Here is a 22,265-nt window from a genome sequence, read left to right as displayed (position 1 = left end):
GCTACCATCAACCCGATCACTTCCATGCACTGAGCTACGGAAGGAAGAGGAACGGAATGAAGTATTCGACAAGAGTCCAGAAGCTTTGTCTTTCTGGCCTCTGTTAGAAAAATCCTCATTTCTGAGGAGTCTAAAATTGTTCCCAAGAAGGGAACCCTTGTTGACGGGGATAGAGAACTCTTTTCCACGTTCACTTTCCAGCCGTGCGATCTGAGAAAGGCCAGGACGATGTCCGTGTGAGCCTTTGCTCGAGGGAGGGACGACGCTTGAATCAGAATGTCGTCCAGGTAAGGTACAACTGCAATGCCCCTTGGTCTTAGCACAGCTAGAAGGGACCCTAGTACCTTTGTGAAAATCCTTGGAGCAGTGGCTAATCCGAAAGGAAGCGCCACGAACTGGTAATGTTTGTCCAGGAATGCAAACCTTAGGAACCGATGATGTTCCTTGTGGATAGGAATATGTAGATACGCATCCTTTAAATCCACCGTGGTCATGAATTGACCTTCCTGGATGGAAGGAAGGATAGTTCGAATGGTTTCCATCTTGAAAGATGGGACCTTGAGAAATTTGTTTAAGATCTTGAGATCTAGGATTGGTCTGAACGTTCCCTCTTTTTTGGGAACTATGAACAGATTGGAGTAGAACCCCATCCCTTGTTCTCTCAATGGAACAGGATGAATCACTCCCATTTTTAACAGGTCTTCTACACAATGTAAGAACGCCTGTCTTTTTATGTGGTCTGAAGACAACTGAGACCTGTGGAACCTTCCCCTTGGGGGAAGTCCCTTGAATTCCAGAAGATAACCCTGGGAGACTATTTCTAGCGCCCAAGGATCCAGAACATCTCTTGCCCAAGCCTGAGCGAAGAGAGAGAGTCTGCCCCCCACCAGATCCGGTCCCGGATCGGGGGCCGATATTTCATGCTGTCTTGGTAGCAGTGGCAGGTTTCTTTGCCTGCTTTCCCTTGTTCCAGCCTTGCATTGGTCTCCAAGCTGGCTTGGCCTGAGAAGTATTACCCTCTTGCTTAGAGGACGTAGCACCTTGGGCTGGTCCGTTTTTACGAAAGGGACGAAAATTAGGTCTATTTTTTGCCTTGAAAGGCCGATCCTGAGGAAGGGCATGGCCCTTACCCCCAGTGATATCAGAGATAATCTCTTTCAAGTCAGGACCAAACAGCGTTTTCCCCTTGAAAGGAATGTTTAGTAGCTTGTTCTTGGAAGACGCATCAGCCGACCAAGATTTCAACCAAAGCGCTCTGCGCGCCACAATAGCAAACCCAGAATTCTTAGCCGCTAACTTAGCCAATTGCAAAGAGGCGTCTAGAGTGAAAGAATTAGCCAATTTGAGAGCATTGACTCTGTCCATAATCTCCTCATAAGGAGGAGAGTCACTATCGAGCACCTTAATCAGTTCATCAAACCAGAAATATGCGGCTGTAGTGACAGGGACAATGCATGAAATGGGTTGTAGAAGGTAACCCTGCTGAACAAACATCTTTTTAAGCAAACCTTCTAATTTTTTATCCATAGGATCTTTGAAAGCACAACTATCCTCTATGGGAATAGTGGTGCGTTTGTTTAAAGTAGAAACCGCTCCCTCGACCTTGGGGACTGACTGCCATAAGTCCTTTCTGGGGTCGACCATAGGAAACAATTTTTTAAATATGGGGGGAGGGACGAAAGGAATACCGGGCCTTTCCCATTCTTTATTAACAATGTCCGCCACCCGCTTGGGTATAGGAAAAGCTTCTGGGAGCCCCGGCACCTCTAGGAACTTGTCCATTTTACATAGTTTCTCTGGGATGACCAAATTTTCACAATCATCCAGAGTGGATAATACCTCCTTAAGCAAAATGCGGAGATGTTCCAATTTAAATTTAAAAGTAATCACATCAGATTCAGCCTGCTGAGAAATGTTCCCTAAATCAGTAATTTCTCCCTCAGACAAAACCTCCCTGGCTCCCTCAGATTGGGTTAGGGGCCCTTCAGAGATATTAATATCAGCGTCGTCATGCTCTTCAGTAACTAAAACAGAGCATCCACGCTTACGCTGACAAGGGTTCATTTTGGCTAAAATGTTTTTGACAGAATTATCCATTACAGCCGTTAATTGTTGCATAGTAAGGAGTATTGGCGCGCTAGATGTACTAGGGGCCTCCTGAGTGGGCAAGACTCGTGTAGACGAAGGAGGGAATGATGCAGTACCATGCTTACTCCCCTCACTTGAGGAATCATCTTGGGCATCATTGTCATTATCACATAAATCACATTTATTTAAATGAATAGGAATTCTGGCTTCCCCACATTCAGAACACAGTCTATCTGGTAGTTCAGACATGTTAAACAGGCATAAACTTGATAAGAAAGTACAAAAAAACGTTTTGAAATAAAACCGTTACTGTCACTTTAAATTTTAAACTGAACACACTTTATTACTGCAATTGCGAAAAAACATGAAGGAAATGTTCAAAATTCACCAAACTTTCACCACAGTGTCTTAAAGCCTTGAAAATATTGCACACCAATTTTGGAAGCTTTAACCCTTAAAATAACGGAACCGGAGCCGTTTTAAGCTTTAACCCCTTTACAGTCCCTGGTATCTGCTTTGCTGAGACCCAACCAAACCCAAGGGGAATACGATACCAAATGATGCCTTCAGAAGTCTTTTATCAGTATCAGAGCTCCTCTCACATGCGACTGCATGCCATGCCTCTCAAAAACAAGTGCGCAACACCGGCGCGAAAATGAGACTCTGCCTATGCTTTGGGAAAGCCCCTAAAGAATAAGGTGTCTAAAACAGTGCCTGCCGATATAATTATATCAAAATACCCAGAATAAATGATTCCTCAAGGCTAAATAAGTGTTAATATCAATCGATTTAGCCCAAAAAATGTCTACAGTCTAAATAAGCCCTTGTGAAGCCCTTATTTACAATCGTAATAAACATGGCTTACCGGATCCCATAGGGAAAATGACAGCTTCCAGCATTACATCGTCTTGTTAGAATGTGTCATACCTCAAGCAGCAAAGGACTGCAAACTGTTCCCCCAACTGAAGTTAATGCTCTCAACAGTCCTGTGTGGAACAGCCATGGATTTTAGTTACGGTTGCTAAAATCATTTTCCTCATACAAACAGAATTCTTCATCTCTTTTCTGTTTCTGAGTAAATAGTACGTACCAGCACTATTTGAAAATAACAAACTCTTGATTGAATAATGAAAAACTACAGTTAAACACTAAAAAACTCTAAGCCATCTCCGTGGAGATGTTGCCTGTACAACGGCAAAGAGAATGACTGGGGTAGGCGGAGCCTAGGAGGGATCATGTGACCAGCTTTGCTGGGCTCTTTGCCATTTCCTGTTGGGGAAGAGAATATCCCACAAGTAAGGATGACGCCGTGGACCGGACACACCTATGTTGGAGAAATTATATTTAACTTAGGGGGTGTTAGGGTTAGGGTTAGACTTAGGTTTAGAGGTTAATAACTTTATTATAGTAGTGGCGACGTTGGGGTCGGGAGATTAGGGGTTAATAATTGAAGGTAGGTGGCGACGATGTTAGGGAGGGCAGATTAGGGGTTAATAAAATTTATTATAGTGTTTGCGAGGCGGGAGTACAGCGGTTTAGGGGTTAATACATGTATTATAGTGGCGGCGATGTCCGGTCGGCAGATTAGGGGTTAATAAGTGTAGGTAGGTGGCGGCGACATTGGGGGGGGGGCAGATTAGGGGTTATTAAATATAATATAGGTGTCGGCGATGTTAGGGACAGCAGACTAGGGGTTCATAGGGATAATGTAGGTGGCGGCGATGTCCGGTTGGAAGATTAGGGGTTAAAAATTTATATTATAGGGTTTGCGATGTGGGGCGGCCTCGGTTTAGGGGTTCATAGGTAGTTTATGGTTGTTAGTGTACTTTATAGCACTGTAGGTAAGAGCTTTATGTTCCGGCGTTAGCCCATAAAGCTCTTAACTACTGACTTATTTTTGCGGTTGGAGTCTTGTCGGTAGAGGCTCTACCGCTCACTTCTTCCAAGACTCGTAATACCAGCGTTAGGCAAATCCCATAGAAAAGATAGGATACGCAATTGACGTAAGGGGATTTGCGGTAGCCTCGAGTCACAGAAAGAAAGTGAGCAGTAGACCCTTTCCTGCCTGACTCGTAATACCAGCGTTAGATAAAAAGCAGCGTTAGGACCCCTTAATGCTGCTTTTTAAGGCTAACGCAGAACTCGTAATCTAGGCATTAGTTTCCCCATAGGAATCAATGGGGCTGCGTTACGAAGCTTTACGCTGCTTTATTGCAGGTGTTAGGCTTTTTTTCAGCTGGCTCTCTCCATTGATGTCTATGGGGAAATTGTGGACAAGCACGTACAACCAGCTCACCACTGACTTAAGCAGCGCTGGTATTGGAGTGCATTATGGAGCTCAATTTTGCTCTACGTTCACTTCTTGCCTTTTAACGCCGGGTTTATAAAACCAGTAATACCAGCGCTATAGGAAAGTGAGCGGTGACAATAGCGTGCAAGTTAGCGCCGCACCCTTCTTACTGCAAAACTCGTAATCTAGCCGTTAGTGTTTGTTATTTTGTGTAACTTAGTTGTTAGTTTTTTTGTAACTTTGAAATTTTTAATAGTAGATTTAAATTATTTATTTGAGTAGGGTTAGGTTTTTAACTATATAATATATTTAATTTGTAGTTTAATGTAATTTTAGTATAATGGTTAGGGTAGATTAATTATTAGTTTAATATAGTTTAATGTAATTTTAGTATAATATAGTTAGGGTAGGTTAATTATTAGTTTAATATAGTTTAATTTAAATCTAAAGGTAAGTTTTAATATATTATAAGATAGGGATGAGTTAATATTTAATATAAAGTTAGCGGGTTGTTAGGTTTAGGGGTTAATAGGTTAATTTAGTTTATGACGATGTGGGGGGCTGGCAGTTTAGGGGTTAATAGGTTTAGTAAGTGGTAGTGATGTGGGAGGCCAGGGGTTTATACATTTAGTTAGAGTTGCGGTGGGCTCCGGGAGCGGAGGGATAGGGGTTAATACTTTTATTAGAGTTGCGGTGGGCTCTGGGAGCGGAGGGATAGGGGTTAATACATTTAGTTACTTGCGGTGGGCTCCGGGAGCGGCAGAATAGGGGTTAATAACTTTATTTAGTTGTGGCAGGGTCCGGGAGCGGCGGGATAGGGGTTAAACATTTTAGTATAGTGGCGGTGTTTAGTGACAGTATATAAATAAAGCTGGGAAAAAGCCGAATAGCAGCGAGATCGATGACTGTTAGTTAACAACAGTCCGCTGCTCATCACCCCGTACTTGGTGCATGGCTTTTTGACAGCTTTTTATATAAATATGGAGAGCGTATTCAGGTCCGCGGCCCCGATGTTAGGCGATGTCAGGCGAGCGTATTGGTGCCATCGAATGCAGCACAGTTGAGGCCTCATAATGTGTTTGTTCACCATGACTCTTATGACTTGCTCTGTTTGTGTAATTATCGGTTTGCCTTTTTGTTTTAGTTAGGTTTTGTTTTGTTTTATTTGGCTCCTTTTGTTAGTTTGGAAAAATAAGGAAGCCATAACAGGGGGACTTTTACTACTAATACTATGCCTACGATATTAAAGGGACACTCAAGTCAAAATTAAACTTCATGATTCAGATACAGCATGCAATGTTAAACAACTTTCCAATTTACTTTCATTAACAAAATGTGCACAGTCTTTTTATATTTACTCAGTAGGAGTTGAGTCACCAACTCCTACTGAGCATGTGCAAGAATTCACAGCATATACGTATATGCATTTGTGATTGGCTGATGGCTGCCACATGATACAGGGGGAGTTGAAAAAGACATAACTTTGCAATTTATTTAACAAAAATCTACTACTCATTTGAAGTTCAGACTAAGTGCTATTCCATTGTCTGCTTATCATGCATTTGTTGATTATGCAAAGCTACAGTGTTGACTGGTCCTTTAAGAATCAGACATACTGATGCATAAGGATACATCAATATTATTTGCCTATCCCCTTCATTTTATATAGAATAGGGGTTATTATATTAGTCAGTCTCACTATCAGATGTATATAACATAACCAAAGGTGGGATATCTAAACAAATATTTTCATGAAGACAATTGTGAAACAAATCAATTAAATATAATCGTGCAAAACCATCTTTTTTTCTCCTTTAAAACTGTGCTATGAAAGCACTGTCAACATTTATCTCAATGCATACAATCTCCTATTCTGTACCTATTTATAGGATTTGCTATGTTTATATTTTATATACAGTACCTATACTGATTTGTTTGCCTTATGTTTTTGTTAGGTTATGTTTTTGTGTTTTTGTTAATTTGGAAAAATGAGGAATTCATACCAATAGGGGGATCTTTACTACTAATATTATGCTTACTGCATTAAGATAAGACTTACCTTGTACAAGGTTTAATCGAGACTACTTGCCTATACCTCACCTCTTTTCCAGAAAAGGAGTTATCATGTTAGACAGGTTCATTATAAGATTTATATAATATAACCAACTACGAGATATATAAATTAGTATTTTCATTAAGATAACTGTGTAACACATTATGGATGTATAATCGTGCAAACTGTCTTTTTCTCCTTTTTACTCTGTGCCATGAGTACACTGTCAACAGTTTTCTCAATGTATACAAACTCCTATTCTATCCTATTCTTTTATATGCTATAATACTGAAAGAACCCAATATGAAATGTAAAGTAATCTAAAATACAAAGCAACTCTTATAAAATGCTGATTGCACTGGGCTTGTCCCTCTCATGTATAGAAATGAGAGAGAACTTGGAGTGCTGGGGAGTTCTGCCCTTTTTCTTTTGAATATTCAATGGTGTCGATTTAACAAGGGCGAATGACCCTTGTTCCCCTTGTTTCCACATGAGCCTTCAGGCTTGCCGAAAACAGAAGTTATGAAGCAGTGGTCTAAAGACTGCTGCTCCATAACTTCTCCGCCTGCTCTGAGGCTGCAGACATCAATCCGCCCGATCCTATACGATCAGGCTGATTGACACCCCCTGCTAGCGGTCGACTGTCCGCAAATCTGCAGGGGGCAGCATTGCACAAGCAGTTCACAAGAATAGTGTATGCTGTCGGCATTTATCGATGTGCGGTGGACATGAAACGCTACATTGTATCATGTCCGCTCGCACTTACATAAATCGGCCCAAATGAGTTCAGCCCCTTTGAAGTCTAAACCGCAATTTCCATACAAGCTGGAGAAACTTTGAATATCAGGGCTTTAGTGAGACAAAAACTAAAATATGAATGCTGGCAGTCCCTTATCATCAGAAATGCAACAGGAAAATCATAAGATAGATTCTATTTAGAAAATGCATTTTTAGAGATTTTTTTGCTTGTGTTATGGTTACAGGCTGAGAAACTAGAGGAAAAAAGACGAGAACAAGAACTGGAGAGACAACTTAAGTGGGAAGAAGACAACTATTTGTAAGTTCATTAGTGCATATAATGAATTGTTCCTCTCCAACCCTTTCTAAAAATGGACTTGGTATGTCATTTGTAAATGTAAGAATTGATAGTAACAACACTGTGATTTAACTCCCCCCTGTCTATTTTATAAGTGAAAGTTTATGTTCAAGTAAATAAGATGTAAAACTGTATATTCTGCACTACTACAAAAGTATCACTAAAAAGGAGGATTCGGCATAACAATATTAGTGCCTTTCCTAAACGAAGATTTATTTCAAATCCAAGCTCAGGTTTCCCTATGTTTAGCACATACATAAACACATTTTACAAGAATGTAGACCCCCATCTTACTGATGCACAGGCAATCCTGGATCAGCCCAAAAAGAATTGCTTTCAAGACCATGCTAAATTGTCAGGCTAGCTGCACATATTGGTAAATATCTGCCATCAAGCACAACCTATATCCCCAGACAGTTTAGATTCTCACTTTCTAGCCAACCTAAATACTTTTCAGTGTTGCCAGCAGGGTGACATTATAATGAAGTAGATGAATGGGGGCATTGTAATAATGTGCAATATTATAACATTTTCTGTAATTAATACGTTACTTAGGCTATCAATTTAACATAAATTGGTTTAATTATAATTTGGTCAAATTTTAAAACATTTAATATTAGCTCATTTTAGTTTAATATTAGCTTAAATTTTAGCCAGGTGGTCAGAAAAATCAGTCAGTTGGTGTGCCTGTAAGATAGGTCCTTAGGAAAACAAACTGTTTTGCCTTCTGGTTTCAAAGATACTCTTGTCTTCTTAAATATGCAAAAATAATTTAAAAAAACAACAACTCATCAGCAATTTCTGTAGCTAAAGATATTAGTTATGTTGGAAAGATTTTCTGAACACTTAAAAAAAAAAATCAATTGGCTATTTTAGAAATATTGTAACGTCAATTCTAATTACATTCAAAGTGTTTGAATAAATATATTCTTATATGACAAAAAAAATCTATTTTCTTCTACTATGAACACTCAGAGAGTACGCTGCCTTTGCTTCATTACCTTTTATATATGATTTTACACAAAGCAATACAATACTAAACTACTGTATCATATATACCCTGTATATATATATATATATATATATATATATATATATATATATATATATATATATATATATATATACAGGGAGTGCAGAATTATTAGGCAAATTGTATTTTTGAGGATTAATTTTATTATTGAACAACAACCATGTTCTCAATGAACCCAAAAAACTCATTAATATCAAAGCTGAATAGTTTTGGAAGTAGTTTTTAGTTTGTTTTTAGTTATAGCTATTTTAGGGGGATATCTGTGTGTGCAGGTGACTATTACTGTGCATAATTATTAGGCAACTTAACAAAAAACAAATATATACCCATTTCAATTATTTATTTTTACCAGTGAAACCAATATAACATCTCAACATTCACAAATATACATTTCTGACATTCAAAAACAAAACAAAAACAAATCAGTGACCAATATAGCCACCTTTCTTTGCAAGGACACTCAAAAGCCTGCCATCCATGGATTCTGTCAGTGTTTTGATCTGTTCACCATCAACATTGCGTGCAGCAGCAACCACAGCCTCCCAGACACTGTTCAGAGAGGTGTACTGTTTTCCCTCCTTGTAAATCTCACATTTGATGATGGACCACAGGTTCTCAATGGGGTTCAGATCAGGTGAACAAGGAGGCCATGTCATTAGATTTTCTTCTTTTATACCCTTTCTTGCCAGCCACGCTGTGGAGTACTTGGACGCGTGTGATGGAGCATTGTCCTGCATGAAAATCATGTTTTTCTTGAAGGATACAGACTTCTTCCTGTACCACTGCTTGAAGAAGGTGTCTTCCAGAAACTGGCAGTAGGACTGGGAGTTGAGCTTGACTCCATCCTCAACCCGAAAAGGCCCCACAAGCTCATCTTTGATGATACCAGCCCAAACCAGTACTCCACCTCCAACTTGCTGGCGTCTGAGTCGGACTGGAGCTCTCTGCCCTTTACCAATCCAGCCACGGGCCCATCCATCTGGCCCATCAAGACTCACTCTCATTTCATCAGTCCATAAAACCTTAGAAAAATCAGTGTTGAGATATTTCTTGGCCCAGTCTTGATGTTTCAGCTTGTGTGTCTTGTTCAGTGGTGGTCGTCTTTCAGCCTTTCTTACCTTGGCCATGTCTCTGAGTATTGCACACCTTGTGCTTTTGGGCACTCCAGTGATGTTGCAGCTCTGAAATATGGCCAAACTGGTGGCAAGTGGCATCTTGGCAGCTGCACGCTTGACTTTTTCTCAGTTCATGGGCAGTTATTTTGCGCCTTGGTTTTTCCACACGCTTCTTGCGACCCTGTTGACTATTTTGAATGAAACGCTTGATTGTTCGATGATCACGCTTCAGAAGCTTTGCAATTTTAAGAGTGCTGCATCCCTCTGCAAGATATCTCACTATTTTTTACTTTTCTGAGCCTGTCAAGTCCTTCTTTTGACCCATTTTGCCAAAGGAAAGGAAGTTGCCTAATAATTATGCACACCTGATATAGGGTGTTGATGTCATTAGACCACACCCCTTCTCATTACAGAGATGCACATCACCTAATATGCTTAATTGGTAGTAGGCTTTCGAGCCTATACAGCTTGGAGTAAGACAATATGCATAAAGAGTATGATGTGGTCAAAATACTCATTTGCCTAATAATTCTGCACTCCCTGTATATATATATATATATATATATATATATATATATATATATATATATATAAAGCAAGCAACAGCCATATACATTTGAGAGTATATACTGCAAGATCCTGTCATTGCAAGAGTCTTCAGTTCTTTAGTAACAATCACCTAGGTTACGAGTTTTGTGGTACGGCTTTTAATGCTGAAAAAATGGCCATTACGCTGGAATGGCCAGGAAGCATATTACGAGTCGCGGCTGTATAGCTATACCGCAAGCATTTTAGCCTGTAACGCAACGTCCATTCCGTACTCAAAAAATGACGTTTGAGTGTGGAATTTTCATAGCACCGGTATTACAGGTTGTGCGGTCCTGCTAAAATACTTGCATTACAGCCTATACCGACACAATCTATATCGCCATCTGAGAGCAGTAGTTATGGATTTTGCAAAACCAAAATGTTTCACAAAACTCTTAACTAAAATGTTACAAAGTACACTAACACCCATAAACTACCTATTAACCCCTGAATCGCCACCCTCCCGCATCGCAAACAGTATTTAAAATGTATTAACCCCTAATCTGCCGTCCACCCACATTGCCAACTCTACTTTAATATATTAACCCCTAAACTGCCGCTCCCGGACATCGCCGACACTATAATAAAGTTATTAACCCCTAAACCTCCGGCCTCCCACATCGCCGCCACTAAATAAACCTATTAACCCCTAAACCTCCAGCCTCCCACATCGCCGCCACTAAATAAACCCTAAACCGCTGGCCCCCTACATTGCAAACCACTAAATTAAACTATTAACCCCTAAACCTAACACCCCCTAACTTTAAAATAAAATTTCAATATAACTATATTTAAATAAATAAAAACTTACCTGTGAAATAAAAATAAACCTAACATTAAACTATAAATTAACCTAACATTACTATTCTAATAAAAAAAGAAACTACCAATTAAAAATCTTAAATTACAAATTTAAAAAAAAAAATACGAAAAATAAAAACACTAAGATCACAAAAAATAATAAATGAAATTATCAAAAATAAAAATAATTACACCTAATCTAATAGCCCTATAAAAATAAAAAAGTCTCCCCAAAATAAAAATACCCCCTAGCCTACAATAAACTACCAATAGCCCTTAAAAGGGACTTTTGTGGGGCATTGCCCTAAGTTAAACAGTTCTATTACCTGTAAAAAATACAAAGTCCCCCCAACAGTAAAACCCCCCAAATTAAAAAACCTAACTCTAAAAAAATCCTAAGATACCTATTGCCCCTAAAGGGGCATTTGTATGGGCATTGCCCTTAAAAGGGCATTCAGCTCTTTTACTGCCCTTAAAAGGGCATTCCACTCTTTTACTGCCCTTAAAATGGCATTCCGCTCTTTTACTGCCCTTAAAAGGGCATTCCGCTCTTTTACTGCCCTTAAAAGGGCATTCCGCTCTTTTACAATTGCCCAAAGCCCTAATCTAAAAAAAAAAACCCACCCAAAACAATAAAAAAAAACCCCTAACACTAACCCCATAAAATCTACTCACGGTTCCTGCAGTACGGACATCCATCTTAATCCAGGCGGTGACACCTTCATCCATCTCAGGGACGTCTTCTATCTTCATTTAGGAGAACAATTCCAGCATAGAAACTGGACAGGATACTTGTGAAAAGCACTCTTCCCTCTAGTGTGGGGATTGTGTACATATAGAGTTAAAATGTATAAACTTTATTAGTTGTAATTATAAAAGGGTAACAAATATTAAAAGCACTTGCAGCAAGTTAAGGTGCTGTATCGGAATAAAACACTCAAATATGACAGGTAAACACTAGTGGTTGTCCTGGGTTAATAGGCTTTGCCCATGGACAATTACCTAGTCATATGGGGGACGGAAAATGACTAGAATCCAAAATGCAGTGAAAGGTATGGTACACTAGTAGTGATCACCTAGGAGGTGATTTTAATTTCTGCTGTATCTGAATCATGACAGTTTAATGTTTGGTGGGCTATCCCTTTGAGCTTTCAGTATAAGATTATATTGAATCAAACATCAATTCAAATTTTAAATTCATTGTCTAAAATATTACACTGTGTGCCTAATAACAGCATCAATGTTTATCTTTAATACTAATTTCACATATACATACTTTCAAAGTATAATACACAATGTAACAAATGGCACTTACAAGTTCTGATTAGTGATCAATGACACAAGTATCGAGCAATTTGATTCGTTAGTGATAGTTTAAAATGTATATTTTAATCAGATTGGCTGATGTCATAAATCATGTGATTATGCATATTCCAATCAAACGTGGTTAAAAAATTCACTAGTGTGTGGGTTGTTTAGGAGTTTGCGTCATAATTGGTGCAAAAGTGTGGCGTCAAAATTGGTGCGAAGTGAAGAGTGGGACTTGCATTACATGGCTTAAACATAGTACACATAGATTTTTCCAAAAAAATAAAAAGGAAGTTAGCTATATTATGTTGTATATTTATTTCATTTTATCTCTATATCTATTAGTGCGACAAGTTTGGGGCAAAACTTTGCAACAAATTTGGAGAAATAATATTGTCCCCTTGCTTTGTAATTAGAGACAAAGTTGTAACATAATCTATAAGTAGTAATGTATTTTTCATTTGTATCCCTATATCTTCTAGTGCACCAAATGTGGAGCAATAATAATGTTTGATTTAGAAAGGATATACAATTTTAATAAAGTTTCTAATTTACTGTTATTATGTAATATACTTCATTCTCTTGCAGCATTGAACATAAACTTTCTGTGTTTTCAGACTCCCATTGAGTTCTATGGCATCCGCGGCCTCAAGGATGGCGGATTGGAAACTAGGTACGCTGTGTCGGAATAGACGCGAGCGTACCTGTTAAATGTTTGATAAATTTGGAAAAGGGTCAAATAGAATCGAATCTGAATTAGCAACATCTGTAATGACGCAAGCATCGATCTGCATCGGATTGAGATTGCGGGAGCGTATATTACGTCACAAATTTCAACATTTGACGATCTTTCTTGACGCTTTGATAACTATGGTGGATTAATCTCTTAACAAATACGATGCAGGATTAAAGCGTATTTTTCTTTATTAATAAAGTGGCTATTCCAAATTTTAATTAGAAAATATCTTTATACAAAGCTATAAGATGCACATATAATAATACATAAAAATAACTAACTTATATTAAGTTAAGATCCATTGAGTGTTTTTTTTAACTTTTTTTAAAAAGTATTTCTAGAAAAGTAAGACCTGTGAATGTTTATAGAAGAGAACTATAGAAAACGGATGCAGTATGACATAAAGTATTTCCAAGAAAAGGGAGTGTACAGCTGTGAAGAATTTAAAGACCTTTATTTTCATACAGGGTCCACCAACATAAAGGAACGTTTCGGGCACACACTTAGCCCTTATTCATGCCAGGAATGAATAAGGGCTAAGTACTTACCCGAAACGTTGCTATATGTTGGTGGATCCTGTATGGAAATAAAGGTCTTTTAAATTATTTGCAGCTGGAGACTCCCTTTTCTTGGATACATTGATAGGGATGATAAACCTTCTCTGGAGTATGTGATATTGTGTTTGCTGTTTCTTACCTTGTTAAATACATGGCATAAAGTATGGGCAGCTTTGGTCTGTGTGTGCTATTTTTAATTAAGTATTTGATGAGCCAAAATAAATGTTAATTATATGTGAACAAACATGTTACTTAAAGGGATATGAAACCAAAAAATTTTCCTTTTGTAACTAGTACATGAAAGATAATGACAATTGTAACTGCACTGCAGATAAAAATATTTATCTGAACTCCGTATAATTACTGAATGACATAGTTCTATATCAACCAGAAAGCCTGAAAGGGATATGAAACCCCAAAATTATCTTGTGATTCAGACAGATCATTCACATTTTCAAAAGTTACCAGTTTCCTTCTATTATTAAATTTGCTTTAATCCCATGGTATTCTTTGTTGAAGAGAAACCTAGGTAGGTGTCTGGAGCACAACATGGCAGGATATAGTGCTGTCATCTAGTGTTCTTACAAATGGATAACATTCTTGAATAACTGCTGCCATATAGGGTTCCATACACGTGCACGCTCCTGAGCTTACATTCCTGTTTTTCAACAAAAGTTACCAAGATAAAGAAGGCAATTAGATAATTGTATGCTCTAAATATATATATACAGTATATATATATATGCTTTATCTGAATCACAAAAGAAAAATCTGGGGTTTCATGACCCTTTAAAGTTGCATAATAGCACATCATTTAGAAGCAGCTCTGTAATATGCTTGCATTTAAAATTGTTCTTCTGGAGGTTGTTTAAAGGGTTCCCTTGCTTGGTCTGGGTATTACATGTAGTAGTTGTGCTGGTGGAGGATTGTGGCCTGTTGCTATGGGGTTTGGTTAGTTTTATATTTACAACTGCTTGTGAGTTATAAATGTCCATGAGAGTTGTAGATATTTACTCATCTTGTAAATAATTGCCACATGTTTGAGATCTTTCCCCAAATTGCTTATATTCTGTCGTAAAACTTCAATCTTTATAGTTTTGGTTGATCTGTATTCTTTGTCTGGGTTTGGTTTGTATGGCAAGTTCACTAGTTCAAAAGTGAGCAATAAGACAAGACTTTAGTAGCAGTTATATTAATCATAAGACAGTGTGGTGTCCCTTAACAGAAAGCCATACATAAGTTTTATGGCCATTCCGTTCACTTGCTTCTGAATCTGAAATATTCGTACATTTAGGGATAGATTACAAGTGGTGCTGTATTTTGTGTGTGTAAAGCTGCTTGGATTTTCATTTTTGTGCTTTTCAGGTTGTGTTCGTATTACAAGTTCCAAAAGAACGTATTTTGCGCTAGCATTTACCTGAATAGCATGAAAAGCCAAACGTAATTTTTGCATGCACGCATGTATTCCCCCATAGAGATCCATTGAGAAAAAAAAGTTGGAACAAAAACTAACCCCCGAGTTTAAAGGGACACTAAACCAAAACATTTTCTTTCATGATTCAGATAGAGAATTTAATTTTAAACAACATTCCAATTTACTTCTATTTTCTAATTTGCTTCATTATTTAGATATCCTTTGTTGAAGAAATAGCAATACACATGGGTGAACCATCACATGAGGCATCTATGTGCAGCCACCAATCAGCAGCTACTGAGCCTATCTAGATATGCTTTTCAGAAAAGAATATCAAAAGAATAAAGCAAATTAAATAATATAAGTAAATTAGAAAGCTGTTTAAAATTTCTTGCTCTTTCTAAATCATGAAAGAAAAAAATTAGGTTTCATGTCCCTTTAAGCAAACTTCATCGCCTTTTCACATTCCCCCTAGAAGTCAATGGGAAAAAATATTGTTTAAAAACAAACTCCCATCGCGCAAACAACATATCATATTCAGATTAGTAAATGTGAAATGTTTACAGTAGGTATATAGTTAAAATCTTTATTAAATATGGATATTGCATAAATATGTTTTATCATCTTTTCACCTACTTAATGTACTTATATACACATCAGGATCGGACTGGGCATGTGGCATACTGGGCAAATGCCCGGTGGGGCGGGGCCAGGTACCTTAGTCCCGCCCATCACCGGCACTGCCACACAAGAAGTGGCCATTGCACCGGGACAAAGTTATTTTAATCCTTGGAGCAGGAATACCACCCTACCCATTGGGCTGCCAAGTGCATCTCTTGCTTCGGTGCAGCAGTGAAACGGTTAACCTCCTGGCGGAAGCATACTGTGCGGAGCCGCTACACTGCAGTCAGATCCCAAATGGTTGCACAGGCACCACTGCACAACAAGTGGCCCTTCTTTTGTAGCCGGCTGAACAACATATATATCCCTCTGTGCCTGGCCATCTGCCTCTGGTCGCTTTCTCAAGGTAGGAATCTGCTACAAGAATTGTCTCTTCTTTGGTAGTCGGACTAGCCCAACCCTTACTCACATTATATATACTGTAAAACAGGGCTTTTTATTTTTACCGGTTTGCCATAGTATAAATAAAACATTTTATTTTAGCATGCAACACGCTAAAATAAAAAGTTTTATTTAAATCAAATTTAATAGCTATACAACCTAAGCACAAATATGTATATAATTAGCACAGCAGCTTTTTATAAACTTGTGGAAATAAATACAACTTAACTTTTAATAAGTTGATATATAAATTAGGAAAATTATTTAAAAACACACTTAAGTATCCTCCAGTAGTTAGTACCACTTTATATTTTTAAATTCTTAAATATGTTAGAGTACAGTTTCTTATATATGATGGTATTCTGCACTTAAAGGGACAGTAAACACCAGAAGTTGTGTTGTTTAAAAAGGTAGATAATCCCTTTATTACCCATTCCCCAATTTTGCATAACCAACACAGTTATAATAATATACTTTTTACCTCTGTGATTACCTTGTATCTAAGCCTCTGCAAACTGCACCCTTATTTCAGTTCTTTTGACAGACATGCATTTTTTAGCCAATCAGTGCTTGCTCTTAGGAGCTTCACGTGCCAGAGCTCAATGTTATCTATATGAAACACATGAACTAATGCCCTCTAGTGGTGAAAAACTGTCAAAATGCTTTCCGATTAGAGGCAGTCTTCAAGGTCTAAGAAATTAGCACATGAACCTCCTAGATTTAGCTTTCAATTAAGAATACCAAGAGAACAAAGCAAAATTGGTAATAAAAGTAAATTGGAAAGTTGTTTAAAATTACATGCCCTATTTAAATCATGAAAGATTTTTTGTGACTTTACTGTCCCTTTAATGGTTGCCGTTTATTAAATATCCTCTTTAAAATTTGAGGGGCAACTAAGAGATGTGCAGTTTAAACAATACTAATTCTAATATTTTGGTCTAGCTGTACTGTGAACAGCTTGTGAGTGTATAGATTGATTGTGAGTTGTTCCTTTGAGGGTTGTATGTTGATACATATGCGTTACTATCTTAAGACGATTAGTCTTATATTAATTTAATGTATCATTTTATTCAAACCCCTCTTTCTTTAAGATACAATGCACAGTTCAAACAAATTTCAATATCGAAAACCCTCTTATTGATTAAATCTGAGTAAATATTATAGGGGATTTGTGATTATCTCAATTTAATATACATGAAAGTTTTTTCTTTATAATACACCTTTCATTAAGGCTCTTAACAGTGTCTATTATTTACACATTGCGATAAATCCGCTTAGTATGTTAGCTGTTCAAATAGCCCGATAGTTATTTCATTCCCCGTTTTAACATATAGCCGCTAAAACGTTTAACAGAGATCTAATCAAATCTCTCTCTGTATGTAGTACAATACGTAGTTCGTATAGGTTTCTATATCATAAGCCCTCTTGTTTGTTAACTATGAGCGAATATATTATAGAATTTGTGATTCTCTTAGTTTTATCTGTGTATATAGTTATTGTATGAGTAAAGTTTATATTACAGCTTTGATTAAGGCTTTTTACCAGCGTCTCTTGTTTACATACTTAGGTAAATCTACTTGGTATGTTAGCTGTATACGTAGCCATATAATCAATTCATACCCCATTTGTATGTTCAGCTGATAAGGTATTAATAGAGTGTCTATAATATATCGTTGTGAGGGTATATTTCTAACTCAACATAAAAGTTACAAACAATATACAGTGGTACTAACTACTGGAGTTTGTTTTTAAAAAAAAGTGCAAGTAGTGAGACAGCAACCTCTTTAATCTGCGCACGTAGGACAGGGACTCTGCAACAATCCCTTAGATCCACAACAATCAACAAATGTCCACAGCGCTTCTCAGGTTACTCAAGATTCTTTATTGATTACTCAGACATCCAAATGATAAGCAACGTTTCGGGTAACAAACAACCCTTACTCATGCTTTACCTTTGTTTTTAAAGTTTTATTTATTTCCACAAGTTTATAAGAAGCTGCTGTGCTAATTATATACATTATATTTGAAATTCATAAACCTAGCTAGAGTGCAAACTTGTGTATTCTTGCCAAGAGTAGGTTTCTTCATACTCTAAGATTATTAGTTGTCTTAACACACTAGCACCCATACCCCAAAAACACTAAGCTTACTAGATAACTCTCCACCAAACGGGTTATAACATAGGTTTACAATTAACATATTAGTAGTGCCATTGGTCACTTGGTGTAAAACCTGAGCACAAAGTCTGCGCAGCAATTCCCCACCGGTGAGAGCGGGAGATTCAACAAGAAGTTTTAGAGAGGTGTGCTTTGATCTCAGACTCAGAGCAGTTGGCTGTGCCTGTACGAATGAGCTGTATCTGTATATTACTTGCCTTCCACTTCTAGACACCTACATTCAGGTCGGATCTTTGCGTGGGGCAAACAGGCCACTGATCCTGGGCCCTATGCTGTCATGCTAGTGTTGCAGGGCTGGAGTGGCTTCAGGGACGCAGGGAAATTATCCCCTGTTCCATTGCAAGCAGTGTAGCAATACAGGAGTCAGGAGTCAGCATGCCACGTGCTCTTACAGCCAGCTGGAGTGAGCACAGCAGGAGAAAACTGAGCAAACCAGCATTCAGTATGTAAGTAACTATAATAGCATAGGTTATATTGTGCACCCTGAGCTGGAGTTCATGTTATGCTTTCAGAGTAGAAAACATTTTAAAGTAACTGATGAGGTTTCTAAAGTAGCACATGACTTTATTAATCATTTGTAGCAGGTTTGTGTGTTCACTGTTAAGGTAGAAGGCTAATCTGGCATAGTCCCTTATAAATTCTTCACTGCTCTTGTTATGAAAGTCCATTATTAGAGATGCTGTTCTACCTACCTTTATTAATAAATGTGGGCAATATTTGTACTTCATTTAACATTTAAGTTTCTAGCGGCTAGATTTAGAGTTCTGCGGCCAAAGGGGTGCGTTAGCTACTCGTGCTTTTTTCCCCCGCACCTTTTAAATACCGCTGGTATTTAGAGTTCACAGAATGGCTGCATTAGGCTCCAAAAAAGGGAGCGTAGAGCATATTTACCGCCACTGCAACTCTCGATACCAGCGGTGCTTACGGACGTGGCCAGCTTCAAAAACGTGCTTGTGCACGATTCCCCCATAGAAAACAATGGGGCTATTTGAGCTGCAAAAAAGCAGCGTTCAGCTCCTAACGCAGCCCCATTGTTTTCTATGGGGAAACACTTCCTACGTCTGCACCTAACACTCTAACATGTACCCAGAGTGTAAACACCCCTAACCTTACACTTATTAACCTCTAATCTGCCGCCCCTGCTATCGCTGACACCTGCATATTTTTTTTAACCCCTAATCTGCCGCTCCGTACACCTCCGCTACCTACATTATACCTATGTACCCCTAATCTGCTGCCCCTAACACCGCCGACCCCTATATTATATGTATTAACCCCTAATCTGCCACCCCTGCTATCACTGACCCCTGCATATTATTATTAACCCCTAATCTGCCGCTCCGTACACCGCCGCTACCTACATTATACCTATGTACCCCTAATCTGCTGCCCCTAACACCGCCGACCCCTATATTATATTTATTAACCCCTAATCTGCCCCCCACAACGTCGCCTCCACCTACCTACAATAATTAACCCCTAATCTGCTGACCGGATCTCGCCGCTACTCTAATAAATGGATTAAACCCTAAAGCTAAGTCTAACCCTAACACTAACACCCCCCTAAATTAAATATAATTTAAATCTAACGAAATAAATTAACTCTTATTATATAAATTAATCCTATTTAAAGCTAAATACTTACCTGTAAAATAAATCCTAATATAGCTACAATATAAATTATAATTATATTGTAGCTATTTTAGGATTAATATTTATTTTACAGTCAACTTTGTAATTATTTTAACCAGGTACAATAGCTAAAATAGTTAAAATAATTACAAAATTACCTGTAAAATAAATCCTAACCTAAGTTACAATTAAACCTAACACTACACTATCAATAAATTAATTAAATAAAATACCTACAATTATCTACAATTAAACCTAACACTACACTATCAATAAATTAATTAAATACAATACCTACAAATAACTACAATTAAATAAACTAACTAAAGTACAAAAAATAAAAAAATATTTACAAACATTAGAAAAATATTACAACAATTTTAAACTAATTACACCTACTCTAAGCCCCCTAATAAAATAACAAAGACCCCCAAAATAAAAAAATGCCATACCCTATTCTAAATTAAAAAAGTTCAAAGCTCTTTTACCTTACCAGCCCTGAAAAGAGCCATTTGCGGGGCATGCCCCAAATAATTCAGATCTTTTGCCTGTAAAAAAAAACATACAATACCCCCCCCCCCAACATTACTTTGCCATGCAAAGACCAGATGCCAATGATCCGTCTTCGATGCTGCTTCCAAATCACTGCCAGTCTGTACAACGCCTTCCAAGCAATCACTGAGGGTACTCTGTCAATACGCTAGAGCTCCAGGAGGCTCTCACGCTGTCAGAACGTTGCAGCTGCCATCTTAGTGGAGTACCAGTGTCTTTCAACAAACGATCCATTTATTGTCATTTTTTATGTTTTTTTTTATGCTTTTATTGCTATAGCATTTGGTTAATTGTGATGTATTGTGATTTATTGTGTTGTATTGTGATTCATTGTGGTTTCATGTGTTTTTATGCTATGAATTTATGTTAATAAAATTGCTATTTCATATGAACTTTTTTTTAGAGATATTTATAAATAAAAGTTAATTTTAACTTAGCAAGTTATTATCCCTTTATTGGTACTGCACACATTTAGCTATTTTCGAATAGCGCAGCTGTGTCAATTACTAGTCTGCAGACTATCTGCAAACTTACGGCTAGATTTGGAGTTTTGTTGGTAAAGACCCGAAAAACTAACGCCGGCTTTTTTCTGGCCGCACCATAAAAATAACTCTGGTATTGAGAGTCCATATAAAGGCTGCGTTAGGCTCCAAAAAAGGAGCGTAGAGCATTTTTAACGCAGCTTCAACTCTCGATACCAGAGTTGCTTACGCAAGCGGCCAGCCTCAAAAACGTGCTTGTGCACGATTCTCCCATAGGAAACAATGGGGCTGTTTGAGCTGAAAAAAAACCTAACACCTGCAAAAAAGTCGCGTTCAGCTCCTAACGCAGCCCCATTGTTTGCTATGCGGAAACACTTCCTACGTCTGCACCTAATACCCTAATATGTACCCCGAGTCTAAACACCCCTAACCTTACACTTATTAACCCCTAATCTGCCGCCCCCGCTATCGCTGACCCCTGCATATTATTATTAACCCTGAATCTGCCGCTCCGTAAACCGCCGCTACTTACATTATCCCTATGTACCCCTAATCTGCTGCCCTAACATTGCCGACCCCTATATTATATTTATTAACCCCTAATCTGCCCCCCACAACGTCGCCTCCACCTGCCTACACTTATTAACCCCTAATCTGCCGACCGGACCTGAGCGCTACTATAATAAAGTTATTAACCCCTAATCCGCCTCACTAACCCTATAATAAATAGTATTAACCCCTAATCTGCCCTCCCTAACATCGCCGACACCTAACTTCAATTATTAACCTCTAATCTGCCGACTGGAGCTCACCGCTATTCTAATAAATGTATTAACCCCTAAAGCTAAGTCTAACCCTAACACTAACACCCCCCCTTTACATCTAACGAAATTAATTATCTCTTATTAAATAAATTATTCCTATTTAAAGCTAAATACTTATCTGTAAAATAAATCCTAATATAGCTACAATATAAATTATAATTATATTATAGCTATTTTAGGATTAATATTTATTTGACAGGCAACTTTGTAATTATTTTAACCAGGTACAATAGCTATTAAATAGTTAAGAACTATTTAATAGCTACCTAGTTAAAATAATTACAAAATTACCTGTAAAATAAATCCTAACCTAAATTACAATTAAACCTAACACTATACTATCATTAAATTAATTAAATACAATACCTACAATTACCTACAATTAAACCTAACACTACACTATCAATAAATAAATTAAATACAATTCCTACAAATAACTACAATGAAATAAACTAAC

General features: G+C 37.7%; 1 protein-coding gene across 1 annotated transcript in view; it reads left to right on the top strand.

Annotated features, from left to right (window-relative positions):
• EPSTI1 (epithelial stromal interaction 1) overlaps positions 1 to 22,265 on the top strand; it is a 257,977-nt gene that overhangs the window by 119,844 nt on the left and 115,868 nt on the right. Inside the window, exon 6 of the mRNA XM_053707975.1 lies at positions 7,415 to 7,488. Coding sequence (XP_053563950.1) covers positions 7,415 to 7,488 — 74 coding nt within the window. The remainder of the gene's footprint in view (positions 1 to 7,414; positions 7,489 to 22,265) is intronic.

This window comes from Bombina bombina, chromosome 3, assembly GCF_027579735.1.
Source record: "Bombina bombina isolate aBomBom1 chromosome 3, aBomBom1.pri, whole genome shotgun sequence".
Classification (NCBI taxonomy): Eukaryota; Metazoa; Chordata; class Amphibia; order Anura; family Bombinatoridae; genus Bombina; species Bombina bombina.
Note: the sequence above shows the minus strand (reverse complement) of the source record. Positions and strands in the feature narration are given on the sequence as shown.